Source organism: Dufourea novaeangliae, unplaced genomic scaffold, assembly GCF_001272555.1.
Source record: "Dufourea novaeangliae isolate 0120121106 unplaced genomic scaffold, ASM127255v1 scaffold5, whole genome shotgun sequence".
Taxonomy (NCBI): Eukaryota; Metazoa; Arthropoda; class Insecta; order Hymenoptera; family Halictidae; genus Dufourea; species Dufourea novaeangliae.
Window position 1 is genome coordinate 738,024 of NW_015373883.1, and position 14,921 is coordinate 752,944.

At 31.6% G+C, this 14,921-nt stretch overlaps 3 protein-coding genes across 3 annotated transcripts in view; 2 read left to right on the plus strand and 1 right to left on the minus strand.

Moving 5' to 3' along the window:
- The window catches only part of LOC107190241, a 289,784-nt gene extending 284,387 nt beyond the window's left edge, over positions 1-5,397 (plus strand). The window contains exons 6-8 of the mRNA XM_015579055.1: positions 1,183-1,394; positions 1,865-2,140; positions 5,048-5,397. Coding sequence (XP_015434541.1) covers positions 1,183-1,394; positions 1,865-2,140; positions 5,048-5,241 — 682 coding nt within the window. The 3' untranslated portion in view covers positions 5,242-5,397. The remainder of the gene's footprint in view (positions 1-1,182; positions 1,395-1,864; positions 2,141-5,047) is intronic.
- Positions 5,398-7,625: 2,228 nt separating this feature from the next.
- LOC107190057 (transmembrane protein 234 homolog) lies at positions 7,626-8,955 on the minus strand. Its single transcript, XM_015578821.1, has 4 exons — positions 8,940-8,955; positions 8,144-8,295; positions 7,911-8,070; positions 7,626-7,833 (listed from the first exon to the last, which is right to left on the minus strand). Exons 1-4 carry the CDS (start codon positions 8,953-8,955, stop codon positions 7,757-7,759), a joined length of 405 nt encoding a protein of 134 aa, XP_015434307.1. The 3' UTR covers positions 7,626-7,756.
- A 1,514-nt stretch (positions 8,956-10,469) lies between these two features.
- On the plus strand, positions 10,470-12,449 carry LOC107189046. The gene is made up of 2 exons (XM_015577515.1): positions 10,470-10,755; positions 11,582-12,449. The coding sequence occupies exons 1-2, from the start codon at positions 10,528-10,530 to the stop codon at positions 12,335-12,337; spliced, it is 984 nt and encodes a 327-aa protein (XP_015433001.1). The 5' UTR covers positions 10,470-10,527; the 3' UTR covers positions 12,338-12,449.
- The last annotated feature ends 2,472 nt before the right edge of the window (positions 12,450-14,921 follow it).

Here is a 14,921-nt window from a genome sequence, read left to right on the forward strand (position 1 = left end):
TACAGCCCTATTTGTCCTCTTTGTGGACATATCTTCGAAAATATGGACACTTTAAAATTGGCCGTACGAAAATTAATTGAAGTGAACGCTGCATCGAATTACACGTGCTCGACCGACCAAGCCGTGTGGCACTAGGCTAGCCGGTACGGCTTGACCGGTCCAGTCGATGGGTTTCAACGCAATCAATTTTAATATGGTCATTTTAAAGTCTCCACATTTTTAAAAATTTATCCATAAAGAGGATAATTACGACTACAACCTAAATTTTTTTCAATTTGTTCAATTGGGCCCTACTATTATGAAATTACATTTCTTAATAACAATTGCAAAATAAATGGTTAAAAAATTTTTTTTTTCACTGAAACAATTTTTATATGGTACTCTTATGTTACTTATGGTACTCGTTTGTTAGTTCCATAGTTACGATTTATTGAAAAAGGTTGACTCTAAATTTCAAAGAGCTGTAAAATCAACAATTTTTCAAATTTTCAAAAATTCTTCGAGATACCGATCTACCAATCGCAGCGTATTGCCGACGTTACCGCGGGAACTCGGCCGGCAGACTCGCGCTCTGATTGGCCAAGGTTTGACGTTAATATTTCGTTAACAAAGCTTCAGATAACATTTTTGGTAAGGAAAAAGCTTGTTTCAAATGACCTCAGGAGACTCCCATTTCCGAGTACTCCAACATTTTTGTCACACCTTGTATATAGTACGATACAGGATTGGCCTGAAGTGTTCTAATAAATTAACCCTTTCGTGAGCAATTTTTTTTAAAGAATTGGCTGCTTATGCACCAAATGTCTGTAATGAATACTGAATTGAGATCAATATTTGTTATCTCTCAAGCTTTCGCATTATTTTGAAAAACCCTGGGTGATGTGAACAGGGAAACAGGTTTTGGAAGAAAGAAATTTTTATAAGGGATGGTTTTATTAAAATAACTTTATTCTTATTAGATCGTTATATACAGAGGTTGAAGAATTACTTCTCATGGAATCTTTCAAAACAATAATTTTAATGCCGATACATTGTAACTTTCAATTACCATTCTGTTCCGATTGCAATCCGTTCAGACATCAAAGTCTATTATGATTCCATACTTTATGATTAGGTACTTTAAATTTAATGAAATTATCGTAATGTTGAACAATTGGTAAAGCAATTAATTATCATTCGCAGAAACAAACGAGCCGACGACCATGCCTGTTCAGGGCGTGATGTTACGAATTCCAGCCGCCATAACTTGGGCATCCTGTCGCCGCCACGGAAACCACCGAGACTAGCTGAAAGCGCGTTGTCTTCCGGTGAGAGTACAACAGGGGACAGCAGTCAACAGAGTCAGAACTCTCAGAGATCACAGAGGTCGGTTGTATACCTTCATGCTGCTACAGGTAGGTCCTCTAATGTCAATATGCACAATTCATTCAAGCACCCACTGTAGGTACACTGGTGCAAATCGATATTTTCAAACTTTGCTACCATAACTTTTAGGAATAAATAGTAATTTGTAAGTAAAACGTATGCTTCTCATAGAAAATATACTCCAGAATCGATTGGTGATACCCACATTTCGTGGAAAATTGTATGTTTTTTATAAATGTTAATTAAAGTAAGTAAGATTTTGAAAATACTCAATACTTGAAATTTTTGCTGGTGCGAATTTGCAGCACTGTGCCTACTACGGGTTAACTCAATTTTCTTATTTCAATTGCCTACTTCTACTCCCAAATAGCACATGACGTCTAATGACGCCTTAGACCTAAAATGGGCGTCTTTAAGGCGTCATGTGCTATCTGGGCTGTAATTCAACACAATAAGTCTGAGTGGTGAATGAATATTTAACGGCACTGTGCATTTCTAGTGGGCGAAATACCTGGACCCAATGAAAGACGCAGAGCGGCGAGCAGGGAGGAATTAAATCGACCTCTACAGTCGCATACGAGGACAGTATCGAGGAGCGTGAGCGTCCTCGCGCCTTGGAAACCGAGGCACTACAGGGAACCTTTTGAGATAAATTACGATCAACAAATGCATCCAAAGTCAATGGCAACCTTGAGACGCAGGCAACGAAGTCGCGAAACGTTAAGCCGCCGTGGAAAAGACGCTCGACGAAGCAAGGACAATCTCTCGAAAACTGGTAAATCGTATTCAAAAATACCTACATGAGGATTGATCAATTTAAACTGCGACTAATATTCCCCAAGTATGCAGGAGTTCCACAATAAAGAGAGCTTCCTTACCCAGATAGCACATGACGCCTTAAAGACGTCTATTTTACGGCTATTTTAGGTCTAAGGCGTCTTTAAGCCGTCTTCAAGGTGTCATGTCCCATCTGAGTTATGTTGTACTTAATACTTTATGTACAAAAACAGAAATACAATGTAGAATAATGTAAATAGAATTGCTTGCATGGAGCCTCTTGGGAAAATAAAATCGAAAAAATTCATCAAATTCCGTGCTTTTAGATATAACTAATGTGTCTTTACTACTGCTTAGAATAGCGCCGAAGCTATCATATGAGAAATTCGTTCACGTGTAGAAATGTAATTTTGCTGTTTCCAGAAAAATTGATTTTTATATATGGAAAAATTTGTTGTATTTTGCCGTATAAGCATATTTCGTATACCAAGGTTTAAGTTATTAAACACAACATATATGTAACTAGTTCTTTATTATATCTGCTCAATTCTCAGGTATCCTTCTATTTCAATCCCTTTTACCCTCCTTGTTAATATATCGAGCCTCCGTCTTCTTTTGGTAAGACAACCGCTACTCAATTCTATACATATGTATGTACATATAAAATATAAAACAAATGGCTCTTCGGAATTGTCACCACCATCCATTGCCTGTGCAATGTCGATAACAGCAACGATTGCCAACGGTCGATAACAACATCAATTGCCGAAAGTCGATAACAATATCTGTTGCCGACACATATGTATGTACAGTAGACATTCGTTTCCCGCACTAGTCGGGACTGTAGCGGGCCAGAATTCCAGGAATCATGCAGGAAGCAGACGCCAGTTACCCGAGCGTTGTCCCCGCCTTTAAGTCGTGCGACGCAACTATACAGGGTGAGGCATTTAAAACCGGCCACCTGAATAACTTGGCTGCTATTGGTGACAGGAAAAAATGCATCAGGACAAAATTATTTGGTATCGAGGGGTTGATCATCCGATGTTACTAGTTTTTTGATAGGTGGAGGCGTCAAGGAGATATGAAGGTCATCTCTGTTTTTTTAAATGGAACGGTATGTTTTTTTACTTACATTCTGATAGAGTATTTCAAGACGAATACAATGACCTATTGGAAAGGTCATTCATGGTCTGAGTTCAGCCAATTGTGATGGAAAATAATTTACTTTGAGGAAATGATCGAACATTTCCTTGCAGTCTCTGGTTGTTGATAGTATTACTTCATCTCTGTCTCGTAATCTCTTGTTATGGGTCGTTGAATGGAAATCAACATTCAATCACGCTGTACGCTGTACGCTTCAAGCGCGTGTGTGTGAGAAATACGTGTCAGCAAGGGGCGTGACTTTGGTGCAGATAACGGTGGCGCGGGAAACGAATGTCTACTGTACATATGCAATGAGATTCTACGAGACAAAAAAATTACTCATTTCGTATAGTAACCGCCAATTAAGTATTGAATACACATGGAAAACTGTTGCATTTTTTCCTCCATTCAGAAATATTATAGGATCGTGCCACACGAAATCGGAGCCCTTTTAGAGTAACATTTTGGATTTTGTTGACACTTGGATGTATTGTAATCGTTTGTGATATATAAACATACATATCTCGAAGGATTATTAGAAAATTTTTAAATTATTGATTCTACAGCTGTTGGAAATATAGTGTCATCCTTTTTTCAATAGATGAGAACTGGTGACTCAGCAAACTGATAAAAATAAGCTTTGTGGGTGCTTACAGTGAAGGCATAAGAGTACTTAATAATAATTTGAATTAAAAAACATTTTTTAACCATTTTTTCGCAATTGTTTAAAAAAAATTGATCGTTATAATAGCGGGGCACTATTTAAAAATTTGAAAAAAATGTATCCTCATTTTTGGTGTGATTCAACGCAGCGTTAACTTCAATTAATTTTCATATGGCCAATTTTAAAGTTTCCATATTTTTGAAAATTTGTCCATAAAGAGGACAAACAGGACCATATCCTCATGTTTTTTTTTATTTTTAAACAATGCCCACTGTTAAAACATTGCATTTCTTTAAAACAATTACAAAATAAATAGTTAACAAATATCTTTTTTTAACTGAAATAATTTTTATTAGGTATTCTCATGACTCCACTGTAAGCACCCACAAAACTCATTTTGATCAGTTTGTCACTTCAACAGTTACGATTTATTGAAAAAAGATTGACACTATATTTCAAACAGCTGTAGAACAATTTCAAAAATTCACAAAAATCCACCGAAATACGTTTATATATCACTAAAAACAACATATCCAACTGTCAACAAAATCCGAAATGTTACTCCAAAAAGTGTCCGACTTTGCGTGGAATGATTCTATATTCAATTCTATAAAGACGAGTGACCCTTAGGATAGTGTATTTGATGCGCCATTTTAACGAAAGACCTTTTTTGAGGATATCCTGCTATAAATTGTAATTTAACACGATCGTGTTAAGCTACGTCTACACTTTTTATGTAGCATAACACGTTATATAGCAAATATATAAAACTTGTTACAAAAACAGGAAGAAAAATATTATATAACATTTCTCGTGTTATACATATAGCAAGTTATATGTTATGCATCAAGTGTGACGGTATGATTAATAATAGGACGCGACATGCTGTTCAAACTTGTTACAGACTTGTCCAAAAGGTATAACCTTGTAACAAGTTATAAAAACATGTTATATAACAACGTTATAGAACAAATTGTTACATAACAATGTTTTGTTATATAGTCTAAACGCAGCTTTAGTCTCGGTTCATAATACAGTATTTTCATTTCTATCAGCAAATATGTCACATTAAGACTGAATTAGAACGTTCTGTTTTAGGCACAATCAATCGCAGTACATTGAAATCGAAAGACAAGCAGAAGGTGGACAGAACCGTATCCACGGAATCGTTGGTCACCAAGTCACGGAGCGTAAACACGAAACCAGAGCTAAGCAGGTCCACGTCTGTTCCACGCGATCCGAACAAAAGCGCGGGATGGTTCAAGCTGAAAAGCAAGAAGTCCCGGGCTTGAGGGGCAGGCCATTGATTAATGCTAGTCTTGAGTTTCATAAGTAATTCGTAACTGTTAAGGGTTTAACGATAAACGCGTCATCGTTCCGCCGCCGTTCGGGGCGGAATAATTGTACGAGCTATTATTACCATTTTCTTTTTCTGTTTCTGTATTCCAACGTGCAATGCAAGTGTCGAGTTATAGAAGGAATTAATAATAATCTTATTAACCGAGTTTTGGCAACTTCGATGCCCCAATCGCGACCAGGGAGCAACATAAAGATTAACTGCGCCTTGCGAGCCACTGCACTAATTGCATTCAGATCTGTATCGGAGACGAACTAATGATCGTATGCGGATTCGTAACCAAATTTAAAATCAACTGTACTATAATGTAAGCATGTTCTTGTTTTCTTTTTTTCCTTTGATTAAAATTATCCTTCTTCCACGAACTAATAAATACACTTTATTTACGCAAAATGAAAGTACCCACAGGTAAACGATTATCACTGGGTTATTGAAACTTGGTTAACCTATAAATAACTTTTGTTATTTTTACCGACGAAAATAGTATGATCCGTCTTCGACAATGGAGCCTTCTCTCTACCAGATTTAACATATTAAATTTCCTTCGTGTGAGATGAGAATGCGTTGAAAAGAATTCACTTTATTTTCCATAATGAACATGTTTATTCCGTTGTGTTCAGTAAGTTCGTAACTGCATTCAAATAAATGAAAACATTCCGTAAATGTACTTATATTACGAAGGAACGTGGAGCGTGTGATTTACAAAACAAAAAAGAAATTATTTTGTTTCACCGTGAATCAGAGTGCCATTTCCGTTCTATTAAGTGTATACACACATTGTTCCAAGACAAATCAAAATTTCTAAACGTGCAAGGTATTTTAATCTACGAACGTAACAGGTAATATGCATTAAGATAAGCTATAGTGTAATAGCGCGAAAGTAAAATATTTTTCAAATTGTGTTGCAACGATTATGTTGTACAAGTGGATAACTAGCGTTTATGTGTAATTTTTAAATGTTTTATTGTGCGTAGATCGTTTTGATCTTACTTACATATACTAATTGTAAATATTTGTAATAATAATCTTTATTTCTAACTATCTTTACTTTGCTTTATTGTGTTTCCACTTAATCTTTTTCTTCAGTTTTTCTTCACTTTTTCATGACAGATCGCAATCTTCCTTACGAAAAATATTATTTTTAATGAAATTATAATGTTGACTAGGAACAGTGAAAACAGATTTCTTGGAAAAAAGCATGAAATCTGTTTTGCTGTAATATATTATCACCTCCATGAATTTATAATCTTTTTGCAATTGTGAATTGTCACTTGACCACCAACAACTATCACTTTCTATTTGGTGCTATTTGCGTTATATGTATATATGTGGACTATTATGGTTTGCATGTAAATATAATGAATATATTGACAATTTGTATTAATTCATTGATAAGTTTGTATTATCTATTAACATAGTTATTATTTCACCCTGAATGTAAGGGAAGGTGCTACAAGACCTAAAGATGAAAATCTCAAAACGAATTAAATTTTGTAACGTAATAATTAATTTAAAGTAAATAAAAATGTAAGCACAGTGCACCACATGCTACTCTGTGCTGTGAGCACAGTGCCGAATATTATCAGTACTAATAAAACGACATAATACTACATTTATATTCCATTTATTTTATAACAGCATGCAACCAATGTGAATAAATAACTTACGATGTGTTCAATTTTGATGTAACTGCATTTACTTGCAAATGAAATGTACACTATAACATGAGAAAAGTAAGTAGCTAGTACTGTCTTCATAGAGTTTATGTAAATTAATTTTGGTTTCATTCAATAAAATAATATTTTTTCATATAAATAATCAATGCTGTATGTATTATATAATAATATACATTGTATGTTGCTTTGCAAATTGCAAACATTTTATCTGTTGGCTTTACAAATTCATGGGTCCATAATTTTTATCTAAGAAATCACTCATAACATTTTTTAAGAGAATATATAGTATTAAAATTCACAAAAAATTGCAGCTTCTGTCGTGGATTCTGAAGGTACAGCATTCTCTGGAAAATCTTTAAAAATTTCATCCAAGAATATCATGGACCACAAACATATTAAATCAAATAATAACCTTTTTTTACTATAAGCTTAAACAACAACTTTGTAACCTTAACAAAAATTAAAGTACAAAACAATAGTATTTTCTTCAGTATGTTTATGTATCATAATTTTTAATTAGTAGCCAAATTATGCCCTCAATTGCACCTCCAAGATGTATCAACAAATTGATACACCAACATGAATCATGTAAATATTAATATCTTGATTTGAAAAATCTACATTCTATGGACTGTAGCCATGTCACCAGTACCACTGTTGACTTAAATAAAGACTAGTCTGGGAAGTGATAAGGCAAATCTATTAAAATACTAGTAATGAGCTAACACATATGTCACTTTATTATAATCATTAAACTACTGAATGAAATTAAAATTATATAGCTTCATCTAATTTATCCCAGCAACAAAGAATTGTTCCACTCAATACAAGTGTCATTCCAATATATGTACCTGGAAATAAAAGTGATTCAAATGATATCTATACTAAATCATAATAGATATTAAAAGATAACGATCAATATGCAAACTTCTATGTATCTTTTCTTCACCCAGCATCCAACCGGTGATTGCAGTTACCACAAAGGTAAGGGAATTAGTGACTGGTACAGCTAATGATATATCTGTACCACCAAGCATTACAAAGTATATGACAGAACCACCTTGATTGATGATAAATGGTATAATGTACTAGACAAATAAAAGTAATTAAATGAAAGTTAATATATTGATGTGTAACCATAATGAAACTTTAAAAAGGAACCTTTAAATTTGTGAGAAGAAATGTGAGTTCTTTATAAAATTGACCAAATTTGGAAGACGCTTTCACATTTTCTAAACCTTGGGCTCCTTTCTTTATGAAAGGATTGGTAACACCCCATAAAAGTGCCACAACAGCAAGGCATAAGATAGATTCTACAAAGTAAAAGAAAATTTGCACAAACCTTAAAAGTATGCCTTTCTTTTTATCTACACTATAAACTAATATTAAATATCTTAATTACTAAATGGAATATGTGGTATTCTTTATTTTTACACTTTATGTATCACTTTGGTTTTATCCCAAAGAATTAAAAATACTACTTTTACGACTTTACATGAAAAAAAAAATTAATTCGAATAATTGATAACAATGGTGAACATCCTTCAAAAATCAGGAACAAAAGTATCACTTTACCTCAGAACTTCATTTGTCAAAACAAAATGTTTCTATTAAGAACATAATTAACACGTTGACTGCCACAGTGAAACAAGCCATATGTAGCCAGACAGACTTGATTTCGTTTTTTAAGTCATATATCGTCGAAAATGTATGCATTTAGTTAATAGAGGCTGTTTGTCTTATTTAAAATTATACCGCCATATTAATTTTACACAAAAACTTTGTAACAATATTTAAATAACTCAGCCTCTTGTTTCAAAAACAAGTTATCTCATACTTGGCAATCAACATGTTAAGTGAAATTAATAATGTTATGTAATACAATAATTACTGCTAGGGAATACCCTACCCTGGTGTACAGTGCGTATATATTAGTTGATAAAACAACAAAACTTACCTACTGATACAGTCATACTTATTTTTATTTGACATTTATTAACTCCATAAAATTACTATCTACAGTATTTACACCGTACTGCACTATACATAACATATACATATACATTACCACAGCCGACTCCATAGCACTAGCCGTGCTGAACAACGTGACAACACCGCTTATGGTGGATTCGGGAGTCCTATTTTCAAGAATAAAGTTTTGTGCTCAGTGTTATAATTATCGTTATTTTGTACATAAAACCATACTAATACACTGTATTTTTGACTAATTATGCATAAGGAACACATAAATATCATAACTATAGTACTAGTGTTGCCACGTTGTTCAGCACGGCTAGTACCAGAGTCGGCTGTGCTATGGTCAAGTGGTGGGGGGGCCCTTCCCCTACTATAATTGTACACCTATGTATTTCAGCCTAATTGACAATTAATGTTTTAACTTCATTACACTGAGTTAGGTATAATATTTTACTTCTGACTCAATCTAAAATATTATGAAATTAAATTTTCATAATATTTTTGAGATATTCAGTCCTATTGTTCTATGACTTTATCATTGAGAACCATCTGTTAATGTTTTCAACTAGAGATCACTGGACAAAGAATAAAATATTTATGAATATTTTTATACATATGTTCAACAGTGTCTCAGAAGTAAAATATTTTAAATAACGAATTGAAGACAATACACTTAAAAAATTAATTGTTTCTTAAGCTAAAATAGTTGTAGAATTATAGACAGGTTGAATTTTTTAAATATTTCATATATGTAATATTTATAGGAATAATCATTTAAAACAGTATTATTGGTTCACTTTTACTTTGTACTATTTTAATAAGTTATGCATTATCACACGCTAGACATGATACGAAGTGTAGTTTATTATGACTGAAAATATCTAAAAACATTGAAACATTTTATGAAAACAATATTTTATACACCACACATTCTGTGATGAAATATGCGAGACCGTACGTATTCCATCCTGGCGACTGAGTGGGGTACGTGCAGGCTGGGAAATACGTGTGAGTGAAGGGCGTTGCCAATATGCAATAAGAGGGAGTCCGATTAACGAGCGGCCACTATAACTATTTAGTTATCTAACATTTTGTAAATAAAATATGTGGACGATTAACAAATATTTTTGAATGCTAATATTTCTGGACTATTATATGTTATAGTATATATTTATATATAGTTATATATAATTATATACACATATATATAGGTTCATCGAGTATTTTTTAATTAAACTAAACATTTTTGTCAATATCAAACATGTATTGTCGTATTCATTACTAAATAGCAATGAAGATATGTCAGTAGAATTCAATTGATTTATTTTACAGTGCCAGAAAAAGTAAATTTGTACAAATTGAATAGGGTGAGTGTATAAGATGTATTATAGACTTACTAACACATACATATTTACGCAACAGTTAGTGCGTACTTGCTATGGAGCGACGAATTTCTTAGTGGTTTGGGCCACTTACTTTTTTTTTTAGTTTTTCTATATTTTTACACGTTTTAACTGAATGTACTCGAGGTCAAAGAGATCGTAAAATACGATATTATAATTATAATAATGACTTCGTTCGTGATGCTGAATCTTCACGGATTGACTGTATTTATATGGATCGTATCTATTCTAACCTTATCCATCAGTGATGAAGTTCAAATAGATGGTACAACGCCTCCAACGCATACATCCAATAGAAGCCTTATCAATACACCATCTGAAAATAATCATCCGGATTTATTTACCGTAATTAAACCCACCCTTGAATCCATTAACGCTGCACAAATATTCAAAGTATGTAAGATCTTTTGTTTCTTCCAACACTGACATTATTTCTGAAGTCTTTGATGTCAATCTACGATTTAAGTTATAGTGGAGGACCAAAATATTAGTAATTCTACTTAAATGTATACATTGACTTCAAAAAGTGTAATATACAATTGTTAATAATTTTTTATGTAATAGTGTAATTCATGCAGCCTTTTATTTACTATTGTGTTGTTTATTACATATCAAAGTACGTAGTTATTAACATTATTGAATTTCTTCAATTTGTGTACACGTAATAGTAATGGCTTGCCTACTTTTCTTCAGTTTATATGTAAATATAATTAGTAGAAACTTTATGCATGGCCAGTTTTATATCATTATATATATATATATATTTTTGTAATAAAAAGTATATAGAAATATATATTAATTTTTACTAAATTATGAAAGGAAAAAAAATAATTAATCATTTGATTGGATAAAAGTATAATAGAATTTGTAAATAAATGTTGGTCATATGAAAATGATAGGAAGGTAAAACAATTTGTTAGTTTTAAAAGCAATTTTATAGAGAAATAACTATGATGTCATGATAATATACAAATATTTTTGTTGCAAAGGCAATATTATTACATGTAAGTAATAGCATTTAACTTCCTTGTTAAAAATTATACACATTGAGATATATACATTTCAGTTTTTAGTAGCATACAATGTTTAGTTCTATATTTGCGTATTATATGAAGAATAATTACTTTTGATAATTTGTTTGCATGAAAAGTCTTCTATTATATCATGTATATCATTCACAATTGAGTACAGTGTAATAACAGTGGAAATGTTATTTCAGAGAAATAATGTCACCCCTTCATTTGTCGGTGAAGGTGGCCCAATTTCATTTTCTTCTACTACTCAACGTACATCTTCTACTACTTTACATTTAGCAAGCATTTCTGGGAATCTAAATATGAAAGATACTTCAGCAGAAGACAAGGAACATGCTCTAAGAGTAACAAAAAGAAATAATACATTATCTAAAATAGTGCCAAGGAAGGGAGCAACAGAAGTATTAAACACAGAGCAGAAAAAAACTTTCATTGAAAAATCATTAGAGGATAACAAACAGTCAATAGTTGAATCTTCTACAACAGCAAGTGTTACTAATAGTGAGTACACAAATGATAAGTTGAGTAATTCCGAATTACATATTTCTGATGAAGAGAAAGTTGTTTTAAATACTACTTTGAACAACAAATTGCATCAAAATATGAATATAACATTGCAACAAAATATGAATACAACGTTGCAACAAAATATAACAGCCAATACTACTATGACAACAGCTTTACATAAAGAACATAAAGCAAAGCCAACTGTAACAGTAGCAGGACCTAATAATGATAAACGACCATTTGTTTCACCTACGAGATCGCGTTTAGGAATGCCAAAAAAAATCGATTATGTTTTACCAGTTATTGTCACTCTCATAGCTTTGCCAGTATTATGTGCTGTTATTTTCATAGTGTATAAGCAATGTAGAGATTGTTGGGATAAGAGACATTATCGCAGAATGGACTTTCTTATTGATGGAATGTACAATGATTGATGCTTACAAATGTAATACCATTCAGGAATTTAGATAAGAATACTTTCACCTGTGCAATATATTATATATAAGGGATGGTTGGTACAAATTGCATTATATTCATAGGGTCGTAGAGGAGCTTAAATGGAACAAAAAAAACTTAATTAATTTCTAATGTTTCACAAAAGTTAAACTATAAAAGATATAAGAAAATGTATTAAAACATTCCTATCCTAATATTTTTCCTAGTAAATCTACAAAATTATAAAATCTGTCGTCTATTGGTATAGTGAAAACATATTTTTGTTTGAAGGCATTACAGTTGTTAAACAAAGAGACAAATTAGATGTGGTATTGCAGGACATTTGAGTTTCAGGTGAGCTTCTCTTATACACTTATAAATATAGTTCAAAGTGTATTGCCGACTCCCTGTGTATAAAAATTTGATATACTATTTTGTCAATATAACTTTGATTACGATACAAAACCATTTATGTACAGAATTGCAAACATTTATTGTGCCGTGGTTTATTCCGCATACAATATTCTTATTACATTACTGCCTTATTATGAGATTTGTTATTTTGTATACATATTCTGTACGCATAGTTTGTATACAGAAAAGATCATTCATATTGAATCTTTAAACTTCACATGCTCATAATATTACTGAATAGTATACGAGGAAGACAATATAAACATAACAAATTAATAATAAAGACATGGTAATAAAGATATTCAATAAGTTCTCCAAGCATAGAACTTCAAAGAAGTATTAGTTTCATGATTTTAACTAACATTGTCAAATATTTATTAAAATTGATGAAATTTTATCTGTACATATTATGTATATCATTATAATTGTGAAATTACTTTTTGTAATTGTACAATTTAACGGAAAAATAATTTATAGGTAATTCGTTTTAACTCAAGTTAATGTTATAAGTTTTCAAAATTTAGTAACACTGTTAATTATTGCTCTTACTAAAGTAAAATGCTTCTTCATTTTTTTGAAACAAATGATTATAGCCATACTGTATCAACTAATTTGTTTTTTACTAAAAGTTTATTATATCATTCAAATCATGTACAATGTACTTTGTGGTACTTTACAAATTGTAAACTAATGTCTATCCCACCAAAGAAGCATTTGATTTATGCGTCAACAATTTCATAATTGCTTGTAAGAACTGTTGTATATCAGTGCATTTCTTTTCGTTATTGTAAAGGTATGTTCATTTATATTCATAATAATTGCGATATGCATGTTAAATGGAGAATGAACAACGTTCACACAACTCTCATATTGTTGCAAACATAAGCAATGATTTCTGCAATTACAGCATTTTATAACGTTTTTTGCGATTGTTATTTATAAGGAGGAAATTTTGCGCTGAACTTCCTTTTTGTTTAATGTTCGTAAAATTTCTATTTTGTCTAAATGTGATAAAGCAATAACAGCTATTTTTGTATATTTATGTAAAAAATCATATTGTTATAAAATATAAACATATATAATTAAAGTTGTTTAATTAATCTCCATGTACAGAACAAAAACTTCACCGCACATGATTTTAATGTTTTATTAATAAGCTTTGTGAGTCTGTAGGTACATAAAATTAGTAATGACAAGATCGCGTACAAATCGTAAACTTCCTACTGTCAATTGGAGAAAGATTGCCAATTGAATATGACTGACAAGCAGTGAAACATCGAATTGCCTTTACTGGTTAAAGAAGTCATTTTCTTCGCTTGAAGAGAAGGAATACAGGAAAAAACAGTAATTCTGTGTTCTGTCAGTATACCCGTTTTGTATACACAAATGAAATTTTAGAAAAATATGATTGTTCGTATCAATGTCTCAAAATTCAACTTAATTTACTTATAAATTTAAAGCTTTAAAAGTGCATAATCACTGATGACTTATTACAATCTAGAATACTTGCTTTATCATTACAATTCTACAATCGTGATTCCACCTTAGATTTACGTTTGTGTTAAGTCATTGCTTTTATTATAGAACTGAATATAAAAATAGTCATTGTCACAAACAATTTCGTTACAATGTTATAATTCCAATACAAACATAACTTGTCAAGTAAACGCTTTCAGAATATTGCTATATTTACGTGAATATGTATATTGTAATAAGATAATATCCAGATGAAGTACTTGATATAATTCTAAGTTTTCCAACAGTATATTTTGTCGTAAAAAAGATATTTTTATAATCTAAAATTCGTTCTTTAAAACTCTTATAGCATTCCATGTATAGTTTTTATAGTTTTCAATATGAAAAGAAAGTAAATACATTATATTCTCGTTACAACTTCAAAACGACTCCTTTGAGACTTTACAGTACATACTGGTCAAAAATACTATTGGGTATAACTTTTAATACGGTGTTTCATACAAAAAAAAATCGTAAAATTAGTGGACATGTATAATACTTAATTGCAACGTTACAGTCACACTAATATTGTAGTGTTCGTATCAACAGAAACTGCAGATAAAAATAAAAATACTGAAAAATATGCAGTTTCTATGTAGGAAAAGCGTACTTGATTATTGAGTTTGGTAGCCAGAGGAAAAATATTATCAGCTT